Below are 10,257 nucleotides of genomic sequence, written 5' to 3'. Positions count from 1 at the left end.
TCAAATTATTGTTGCACTACATGGTAACTAACTTGGATGTAAATTAAAAAAAAAAAGTTGAGGTATAACTTACACAGCATGATTAGTTTTTACATAGATAGCACCCATAATATCATCGTCCAGATCCAGGTATTGAACATGCTTACCACCCTAGTAGGTTCCTTTTACCTTCCCTAACACAAATTCTTAGAACTTGCTCTCGCTTTGAATGTAAAGATTAAGATTTATTTTGGGGAATGGGTGTGTCCTTATTTTATTGTAATTATTTTTTTAGTGACTCAACAGACTTCATAATTCAGGGATGTTACCGAAAGTTACAATTTGTCCTGGATTTATCATGCAGAGTCCCTATCGTTTGTTCATCATGGTTCTTTACTTAACTTCGTGCGTCTGAGAATACAAAGATACAGAGGTGGACCGAAAGCCCAAGGTTTATTTCTGAAATGAGCTCCAACTATCCAAGTCCGCGTTCCCCCTTACAGATGGAGCTGACAAGGGGAATTTTCGGCCTCATTGTCTGTGTCAGGGTTCTAGAACTCCGCGGTTATCGCTGCGCGGAGGACGCTGGCGGAAAGGGGGCGCTCGGGCTCCCGCCTGAGGGGCAGGTGAACTGGAGACGCTCTACCCAAAGCGCAGCTCTCGATGAGCCGCGCCCTGCGTCCTCACGCCGAGGCGGCTGGGCGATGCGCTTGCGCACTCAGAGCTCACACCATATGTGCCCTGTCCCAGTGCGCGGGTCTGTGGAGAGCCGGGTGCGAGAGGCGGCAGCGCGAGGGGAACGGAGCTGAACAGAGACCAAAGTCGGCTGGGGGACATTGGGTCTGTAAGAGACCGAATAGAGGGGCTGGGGCTACGAGCGCCGCTGACACACGATGGGGAAGAAGCAGAAAAACAAGAGCGAAGACAGGTAGCCAGTGACTGGGTCTGCACGGCGGCGTCCGGCGCAGCTCAGGGGTTCGCGCGGGTTCCGCCGGCGCGGGGTGGACCGGGGGCGAGGCTCGCGACCGGCACCGCGGGGCCCCGGGCCTGAGTCCAGAATGGGGCGGCGCGGGGCCAAGACCCCAGTTCCGGGCGGGCGCGGAGGGCCTCGGCGGCGTTCTTCCAGTCGATACTTGGTCCCGTGGCTACTTCTCTCCCGGCCTGGAAAGAGGGGTCTCCCGCCACAGGAGCAGGGCAGTGGTTTCGGGGTTCCCAGGGGTAGGGGCTCAGGACGCTTCTCTGGGCCGGACACGGCCCGGCCATCGTGGCCAGGGCGAGAGAGTTGTTTTTGCGGCGCTACTGTTAGCGACGGTGAGGAAGAGTTCTTTCTGTGCCTTTGTACCTATGAATACTTGGAGAGGAGAGTTCGAATATGTGCACCTAGAGCTAGTTGTTTGTTTTTTTTTAAACTCTGAGCCGCTCAGGTGCGTTGGAATTACCCGGAGGTGTTTAACAGGTAACTCCCTCTTAACCTTTATTGTATTTGGGGACAGGTCTCAATTATTTAAGGGCTGGTTGTCCAGATTCCGTGCTTTTCAAAGCTTTCCTTCTTCCGGCCTGTCTTTTGGTCATTTCTTTGCTCTCTAAGCACCTCCCCCTAAAAACTGGGGAGGAGACAAAACCAACCAACCCGGGTCTCTCCTTTCTAACCACTTAAAAGGTTTTTGGGGGGAGGGAGTGTAAGGATATATCATAAAGCTACCTACCCCGAAATTTTTGCAACATTTCTGTGTGTCACATTCGATTGAATTCTTTCACTCTTCTCAAAGTTTACTCCCAGGGAGGGAACAACATCTGTTATATTTCAGCTTTGTATTCTCCCCAAACTAGTTCAGAGATTAGGGGGAGAGTAAGGTAAAATTAAAACAAAAACCACGACAACCATCTGTAATAGTCATTTTGACTCAAAAATGGATATCAGGTCTTGAAGTTAAAATAAGGTGACTAATTATAATTTGGAATTCTGGGTTGTGTGCTCACCTGACAGTTACCTAGCAGTCACCTAGCTGATGAGTGGAATTGAAAGACATCAAGGTGAATCTTGGAATTGGAGGAAGTTAATTGGCTTGCAGACTAGAACTTGCTAATCAAACCAGGTAAATTAGAGAAAATAAGCAGAATTCTGGATGATTTCGTGGGACAAAAATTTCTTTGCTTTTGGCCGGATGTTTTGACGCATAGGCTGCATTTTTTCTTCAACCGTGTGGAAGAAATAGATGAGTATAATAAAGCTTTGTGTACCAATTACCCATGGTTATTACATGACCATTTCTGTTTTATCCACCTGCTGGATATTTTAAAGCCATCTCAATCCTTTCATGTGTAAATCTTTCAAGTGTATCTGAAAGATAAATACTTGAGGGGAAAAAAACCCCAATTTTATCATCAAGTCTAGGGAATATTAAGGCTTTCTTAAGTATTATGGAGTATCCACTCAGCTGTCCACTGTCTTATTTAAAAAGTTTTTTTTTTTTTTTCCTCAATTGGTTTGCTTGGTTCAGGATTACAGAAGTCCTTTAAATTAAAAAAAATACATGTATGTTAATGCTTTACTTTTTAAGTTCTTTCATAATGGAAAAAAGCTATTCATAGGGGAGACACTTATTCTTGTTTGTGTGTTTTTAGAAAAAAAGTGTTTGTTACTGATTATAAAGATTTTCATGAGTGATGTAAAGTTTAAAGTGCAAACACTGGAGCCTCTTGTTAAATGATTGGTTTGGAAGTATAGGAGAAATGCTACTACTGGTTCCTCGCACCCCCGCCCCAGACTAATCTGTTGTCTTATATTTTGGCTCATTTTGAAGGGAAAGTGAAGTCAATGTAATTGAAAATTTTATTTTCTCATGTGCTAGTATTAAGTCCTTCCCCCCCACCCCCCAATGTTTCATGGCCTCCTTTGCTTAAATGCCTTTCAGATAATAATGTAAGAAATCCCAGGGTTTTGCAGAGGTCCCCCTTGGACCAGAACTGCTTGGCCTTTTTACTTTGGCATTCCACGTAAGATATTTTAGTGGAAAGGAGGGACTGGGAAGATATTTGCGGGGAGGCGGGGACCAGAGAAGTTCCACTACTTGTGAATTAGTTTGCTTTGACCTTCTGTATGTTGAATACTGTTTTTTTCAAGGATATTTTGAATATTTGTAAAAGAGAGAAAAACAGACTGGGAAGAAGGTCTAGAAGGAGAGAGCCCTCTGTTAGGATTAACGTTCTTGTTTGTGTAAAATAAGATCTTTGTCTGGTTTTACTCTTGTATAAAAATCCCCACTTTTAATGATTTTATATTCATTCCACCTGCCCTTCCCTTTCAAGCTATGCTAAATTGAAAATGTTTCTGGCCAGGTAGAACTGGGTGAGAAATGAGCAGCTGCTTACTAGTTAATCAAGATAGGGCATTGAGTCACTTTTCAGGTTTTGGAAAGAACAGAGAAAATACTTGTTTTAATTCTTACTTCCTTATGTTTAATCCTTATTTTAATTTCTCAGTCACTCAATGTTCATTTAAAATTAGGTTTTATTTCATCTGAGTGTCTGATTTTATTTGAGTTGCATGTTATCTTACCAGTGACTGACTTTTGTTCAAAAACTAAGTTCTAAAAATTTTACAGCTTGGGTAATTCTGAGAATGAGATTTTGTTAAGGTATTCAAGTTTTCCTGCCTTTTTTCAGTTGACTGGATAAACTGTTTTTTTTTAATGTAAATTTTCTGTAATGTTTTTTATTTTTGAGAGAGAGAGCCAATTGGGGGAAGAGGCAGACTGAGAGAGGGAGACAGAGGATCTGAAGAGGGCTCCACTGACAGCAGAGAGCCTGATGCGGGGTTTGAATTTGTGAACCCAAGACATTGATCTGGGCTGAAGTCGTCGGATGCTTAACTGACTGAGCCACCTAGGTGCCCCAACTGGAAAAACTCTTGATGAGATAAGGGCTAGGATTCAATATCTATAAATCATACAAAACATAAGGCCAGTATTTTTTTTTTAATGTTAATTTATTTTTGAAAGAGAGAGGGAGGGAGGGAGGGAGGGGCAGAGAGCGAGGGAGACAGAATCCCAAGCAGGCTCCTTGCTGTCAGAGCGGAGTCCCATGCGGGGCTTGAACTCACAAACCATGAGATCATTACCTTGGCCAAAATCAAGAGTTAGACGTTTAACCGACTGAGCTACCCAGGCGTCCCAAGGCCGATATGCTCATAATTCTCACAGTCCTCAGTTTATGTAATGGGACCTTATGGGATCTTGTGTGTTCTAGTGACGTCGTACTTTTTCCATTTACACAATACAATTGATTTTCTTATGGATGTGTGTAAAGAAAAAGGATCTAAATTATTTAGTTTTTCATAGTTAGCCTCTGTTTCTTCATTCTGGTCCCTTTTTTGTTTGTTTGATCCCCTTAAGTGTGGTAGTTATAAATTTCAGATTATAAGGGAGTTGATGTGTCACATTAATAGTATTAATTACCTTCTCTGCAAAAAAAAAAAAAAAAAGGGGGGGGGCATACAGAGAGAAGAAAGATAATTATTTCATGTATCCCAGCATCAGATATCATGGCGGTGGGGATGTCATTCAGGAGCTAGGAAGTCTTTCAGGATTCCGTAGAGTTCTAGGGTATGTTCACCATCAGGTTATTTCTTGCTGTGATTCTCTACACCAGTAAATTTGCCAGTATAGTGACTCCACTATTTGTTGTTTTAACTCAGGTAATATTCCTGTTATTACTGGCAATTTCCCTGTTTTCATGGGAGTTCTGGCTGTCTTTGAGATAGTTTCCTCACCTTTAGGAATGTTCTAATGTCAGACATTTATCCTAGTCAATCAGGTATGATCAGGGTAGCAGGGTCCCTCCCCTGTGGTAGAAAACATGGTTATCTGCTTAAGGAACCTGCTCAGAAGGAGCTCCGAGTATATCAGATATTCTAGAGCTGCCTAGAGAGGGAGTAAACCAAGTAACAAGTAGTCCAAATAGTCTAGTTCAACAAAGGCATTATTTCTCATCTGTATATACTTAAATTAGCAATACAAAATAAAACAAAACCTTCTTATCTCCTGGGTGGCTCAGTTGACTTCAGCTCCGGTTATGATCTCACAGTTGGTGGGTTCCAGCACTATGTCCAGCTATGCTGACAGCTCAGAACCTGTAGCCAGCTTGGGATTCTGTGTCTCCCTCTCTCTGCCCCTCCCCCCTCCTCTCAAAAATAAATAAACATTAAAAAATTTTTTTTAAAAACCTTGTGTTTTCATATATTCGATCATAAAAAAGATGTATAATCCAAGAGTTCTATTGGCTTACCTTGTTCCCTTACTGATACTTTAGGAAATTGATACGTGATATTTGTCATAGTTTGCCATACATGAATGAGAAAGCAGATGATAAACTTTTGTTGTTAGCTTGTAATAACTTTAACCTTCTATAGTGGTGATCTCTGGAGAGCTGATGCAGCTATTTTTGATGTTGCTTGCCTACTAATTGTGCTTTATTTATCTAAGTTTCTTTCCTTCTTGGATTTGATCTGTAAGGCAGGCAAAGCATTGTTTAGCTGAAGAACTGAGTGTCAGTGGTTAGGTCAGAACAGCAGTTCTCAAACTTTTTGGTCCTAGTACCCCTTTACATTCTTAACTTCCTAAGGAACTAAAAACGTTTTTATGTGGGTTATATCTATCAATACTTAACTGTATTACAAATTAAAAGTTCTTAAAATAGTTGTTATTAATTTAAAAATAAAACTCGGGGTGCCTGGCTGGTTCAGTTGGTAGGACTCTTTTTTATTTTTTAATGTTTATTTATTTTTATAGAATGTGAACTGGGGAGGGCAGAGAGGGAGACAGAGGATCCAAGCCAACTCCATCCACTCTGTCAGCACAGAGCCCAATGTGGGGCATGATCTCACGAACCCTGAGATCACTACCTGAGCAGAATCAAGAGCCAGACGCTTAACTGACTGAGCCACCAAGCATGATACTCTTGATCTTTGAGGTCATAAGGTTGAGCCCCACCTTGGCAAAGAGTTTACTTAAAAAACTAAAATCTTAAAAAACTAATGAACACATTATATATTAACATAAGCGTTGTTAAGTAATCATTTTCAAAAAGTAATGAAAGGACAGGTATCAAACATATTTGCAAATTTCCTTACTGTCTGGCTTAGAAGAGAACTTGATTCTCATATGTTTGTGCATTCATTCTTGGAGCAGTATCGCACGTCATGTGGCCTCCTGAAAACTCCACCTTACAGTTGTAAGAAAATGAGAATAAAGAAGTGTAATAGCTTCTTAGTATTATTTTGAAAATAGATTTGATCTCTTGAATTAGTTTAGACCCCCCTGAACAGGTCTTGGGGACTACTTTGAGAACAGCTGATTTAGGGATTCCTAAACTAGATTTGGGCATGTGTGAGACATTTTCTAAGCTGTTGGACCATCATTAGTGTTTTTCTAACAGATGATAGAAATGCTTGAGAACTGCTCAAGGACAACTTAAGACATCTGTGGTCATGTTCATGCTCTTAGATTTTTTTTTTTTTTTTTTTTATGCAGTAGGTGAACTTATCAAGGTCTATTACAAATCTGTTGGGATTGGTTTTAATTCTAAGTCCCATTAAGTTTTTGGATTATTTAGTATACTTGACATCTTTATGATATTGAATTATCTCATTCAAGAAATGTATTGTCTGCCTAATCACTTAAGTGCCAGGTATTGTCCTAGGTGATCGAAATAACGTGGTAAACAAATTGCTGATAAGACATGCTTCTCTATTTGGTTAATTGTAGATGAGTAAAATTTTATTTTTTTTTTATTTGAGTCTTTAGGATATTTCTCGTTTGGCTTATTCCTAGATATCTTAACAGTTTGGTTGCTGTTTATGTAATTTTTCTTTTTTGTTTAATAAGAAAACTTTTAAGATGGTTATCTTGTGTCTGACCAACTCACTGAACTTTGTTACTAGAAATAGTGTAAAAGGTAAGGCCTAAGTTGTGGTTAGGTTATTAATTTGTGATAATATGTAAATAGTGAAAAGGGGGAGAACAGGGAGAGGATTACATTGCAGCAGCATTCAAATGACTTCTTTTCCTCTCCCATTCTAATTTATGCCCTGTGACAAATATGAACTGTTGAGAAATTATAGTACAAAATACACAGGTATTTTGAACCCTTATTAAAACAGTATTGAAATAATCATAGTAACCCAGCTTGCCCTAGCAGTAACCACATATTTATGTAACTTTAATGAAAGAACTTAATTTAGAACCAATAACCACATTGTAACTAGTTTGAGAATCTAGGAGGAAGGGAAACGTATAGAGATTCAAGAACTATTATGTAAATACAGATAAGGGGAAAGTGGGATTTAACGTAAAAATATGTTTGTGGTTAGAGCCTTTCAGCTGGTAGGTAGACTCTGACCCCAGAACCTGCGGCTTTTCACTGTGCTGTCCTAGCTGATTTAAGAAATCTTGATATTCCAAAATACAGACTTTCCAATGAAAAATTAATATCTTCATAGGGTCTTTATTGGTGAAACAACTATTAAAGATTAAGAACTCAAAAAAGGAGAATAGAAGAATGACAGCCATTGTCTATAAGTTAATCAGTGCCAACATTTCTTTAAAGAATTTCTTTGTCTATCAACCAATTTAATTACATAATTGCTTTTCTCTTAGCCTGTATGTTTAAAGTGAAAACAATGATGATTTAATGTTTCAGTCCTTCCTGTTTCAGACATGGTATGTAAAATTTCAGGTATGTTCTTTAAGAGAAATCCCTATTTTTCACCCAGGTAGCAGTCATTTTTTAGAATAATTGGTTTTCAGTCCTCCTTTTGGTGATAGAAATGTACTTTCCGCTGAGGTCTAAAATATGTGGCTTTTCTGTTTCTGAAACTTTATTCAAACCATAAACTTTGGATAGCAGTCCCTAAAAATACAATTAAGCACTGTTGGTTTTGTTGTTGTTGTTGTTATTTTATAAGCAAGGGAGAGGGGCAGAGGGGAGAGAGAGAGAATCTTAAGCAGGCTCTGTGCTGAACGTGGATCCCATGACCCTGGGATCATGACCTGAGCCAAAGTCAAGAGTCTGACGCTCAGTTGACTGAGCCATCTAGGCGCCCCAAATTGAGTACTGTTTTAATTCAGATTTATGTCATTAGGTTTCAGGTACTGAGCTTTTGTGAAGCTGATAGATAAGACTGATGACATTGTGGTTGGCATTTCTTCTAAGGCTAGAATCATGTGTTCTAAAATTCCATTATATGAATATACTACATTTTATTTTCCTATTCATTGCTTGATGGACCTTGGGGTGCTACTTGTTGGCTATTATGAATCATACTGCTATAAAAATACCTGTACAAGTTTTTGTGTGGACATATGTTTTCAGTTCTTTGGTGTTTATACCTAGGAGTTAAATTGTTGGGTCATAGGGTGACTCTGTATTTAACTTCTTCAGGAGCTGCCAAAGCTGCTGCTCCATTTTACATTCCAATCAACCATGTAGAAGATTTCCAATTTCTTGGGGTCTTTGGGTGGCTCAGTTAGGCATCTGACTCTTGATTTTGGCTCAGGTTGTGATCTCACAGTTCGTGGATATGAGCCTCATGTAGGGAGGGCTCTGTGCTGACAGGAAGGAGCCTGCTTGGGATTCTCTGTCTCCCTTTCTCTGCCCCTACCTCACTCACACACTCTCTCTCTCAAAAATAAATAAGTGTGTGTGTGTGTGTGTGTGTGTGTATATATATGTATATATATATATATAGTGTTTATTTTTGAGAGTGTTTAAAAATAAACACTAAAATTTATTTATTTATTTATTTATTTATTTATTTATTTATTTATTTATTTATTTATTTATTTATTTATGAGAGATTGAGTGCAAGCCGGGGAGGGGGCAGAGACAGTGGGAGACACCGAATCTGAAGCGGGCTCCAGGCTCTGAGCTGTCATGTCAGCACAGAACCTAATGCCGGGCTCAAACCCATGAACTGTGAGATCATGACCTGAGCCAAAGTTGGACATTTAACCGACTGAGCCACCCAGGCGCCCCAAAAATAAACAAATATTTAAAAAAATGTTTATAAGAAAAGAATTCCAAAAGAATCTGCATCTCTTCATCAGCACTTTCTGTCTTCTCACTTTTTGATTTATAGCCATTCTAGTAGGTGTGAGAAGTGGTGTCTTACTGGGATTTTGGTTTGCATTCCATGATGGCTTAAGATGTTGAGTATGTCCTCATGTGCTTTTTGGATCTTTGTATATCTTGTTTGGAGAACTTTCTATTCCGATCCTTTGCCTATTTTTAAATTGATTTCTTTATTGTTGAGGAATATCATTTATATATTCTAAATGCAAATCCTTAGTGAGATATGATTTGCAAATATTTTGTCCCCATTCTGTGGGTTATTTTCTGCCTTAGGAGGTTGTTGTTTCACTTTCTGGGTTTTTTTGTTTTTGTTTTTGTTTTTGTTTTTGAGTTTTAAGTAATGTCTGCACCCAATGTGGGGCTCAGACTCACAGCCCTGAGATCAAGAGTCACGTGCTCTACTGACGAGCCAGCAGGTGCCCCTGTTGTTTCATTTTCTTGACGTTGCCCTTTGTAGCAAAAAAGTTCCTAATTTTCATGAAGTCTGATTTATCTATTTTGTCTTCGGTTGCATGTACTTTTGGTGTTAGATTTAAGAAACTGTTACCAAATCCAAAGTCGTGAAGATTTACTGTTTCTTTTTTTTTTTTTCTTGTAGCTTTGTAGTTTTAGCTCTTACATTTAGGCTTTTGAGCTATTTTGAGTTACATTTTATTAAGTGTGAGGTGGGAGTCCAGCTTAATTTTTTGCCTGTGAATATTTAGTTGTCCCAGCACCATTTGTTAAAGACTATTCTCTCTCTAATTCCTTGTTGAAATCAATTGGCCATATGTGTAGGGGTTTATTTCTGGACTCAATACTGTTCTCTCGATCTTTGTGTCCTTATGGCAGTACCACACTCTCCTGATTGCATTAGTTTTGTAGTAAGTTTAGAAATTGGAAAGTGTGATGTTTCTAACTTGTTTTTGAGATTGTTTTAGCTATTGTGTGTTCCTTACATTTCCATACAGATGTTAGGGTCACTTCTCAATTTCTGCAACAAGAAAGAAAGGTAGTTGGGATTTTGAGTGGGATTGCATTTCATTTGTAGATCAATTTTGGGAGTATTGTCAATGTTATGCCTTTTGATCCATGAGTGTGGGATGTCTTTCCATTTACTTAGGTCTTTACTTTCGGTGATTTTTTTTTTTTTTTTTGCCAGCAGCAGGC

The 10,257-nt window shown here is 39.3% G+C and overlaps 1 protein-coding gene across 3 annotated transcripts in view; it reads left to right on the top strand.

The window, feature by feature from the left end:
* Nucleotides 1-617: 617 nt before the first annotated feature.
* EIF5B (eukaryotic translation initiation factor 5B) overlaps nucleotides 618-10,257 on the top strand; it is a 92,369-nt gene continuing 82,729 nt past the window's right edge. For 2 of the 3 annotated variants that reach the window (XM_045054075.1, XM_023251589.2), the window contains exon 1: nucleotides 618-907. In XM_045054075.1, coding sequence (XP_044910010.1) covers nucleotides 643-907 — 265 coding nt within the window. In that variant the 5' untranslated portion in view covers nucleotides 618-642. The remainder of the gene's footprint in view (nucleotides 908-10,257) is intronic. The other variant, XM_045054076.1, reaches the window with a different exon arrangement.

Source organism: Felis catus, chromosome A3 (assembly GCF_018350175.1).
Source record: "Felis catus isolate Fca126 chromosome A3, F.catus_Fca126_mat1.0, whole genome shotgun sequence".
NCBI classification, from domain to species: domain Eukaryota; kingdom Metazoa; phylum Chordata; class Mammalia; order Carnivora; family Felidae; genus Felis; species Felis catus.
Note: the sequence above shows the minus strand (reverse complement) of the source record. Positions and strands in the feature narration are given on the sequence as shown.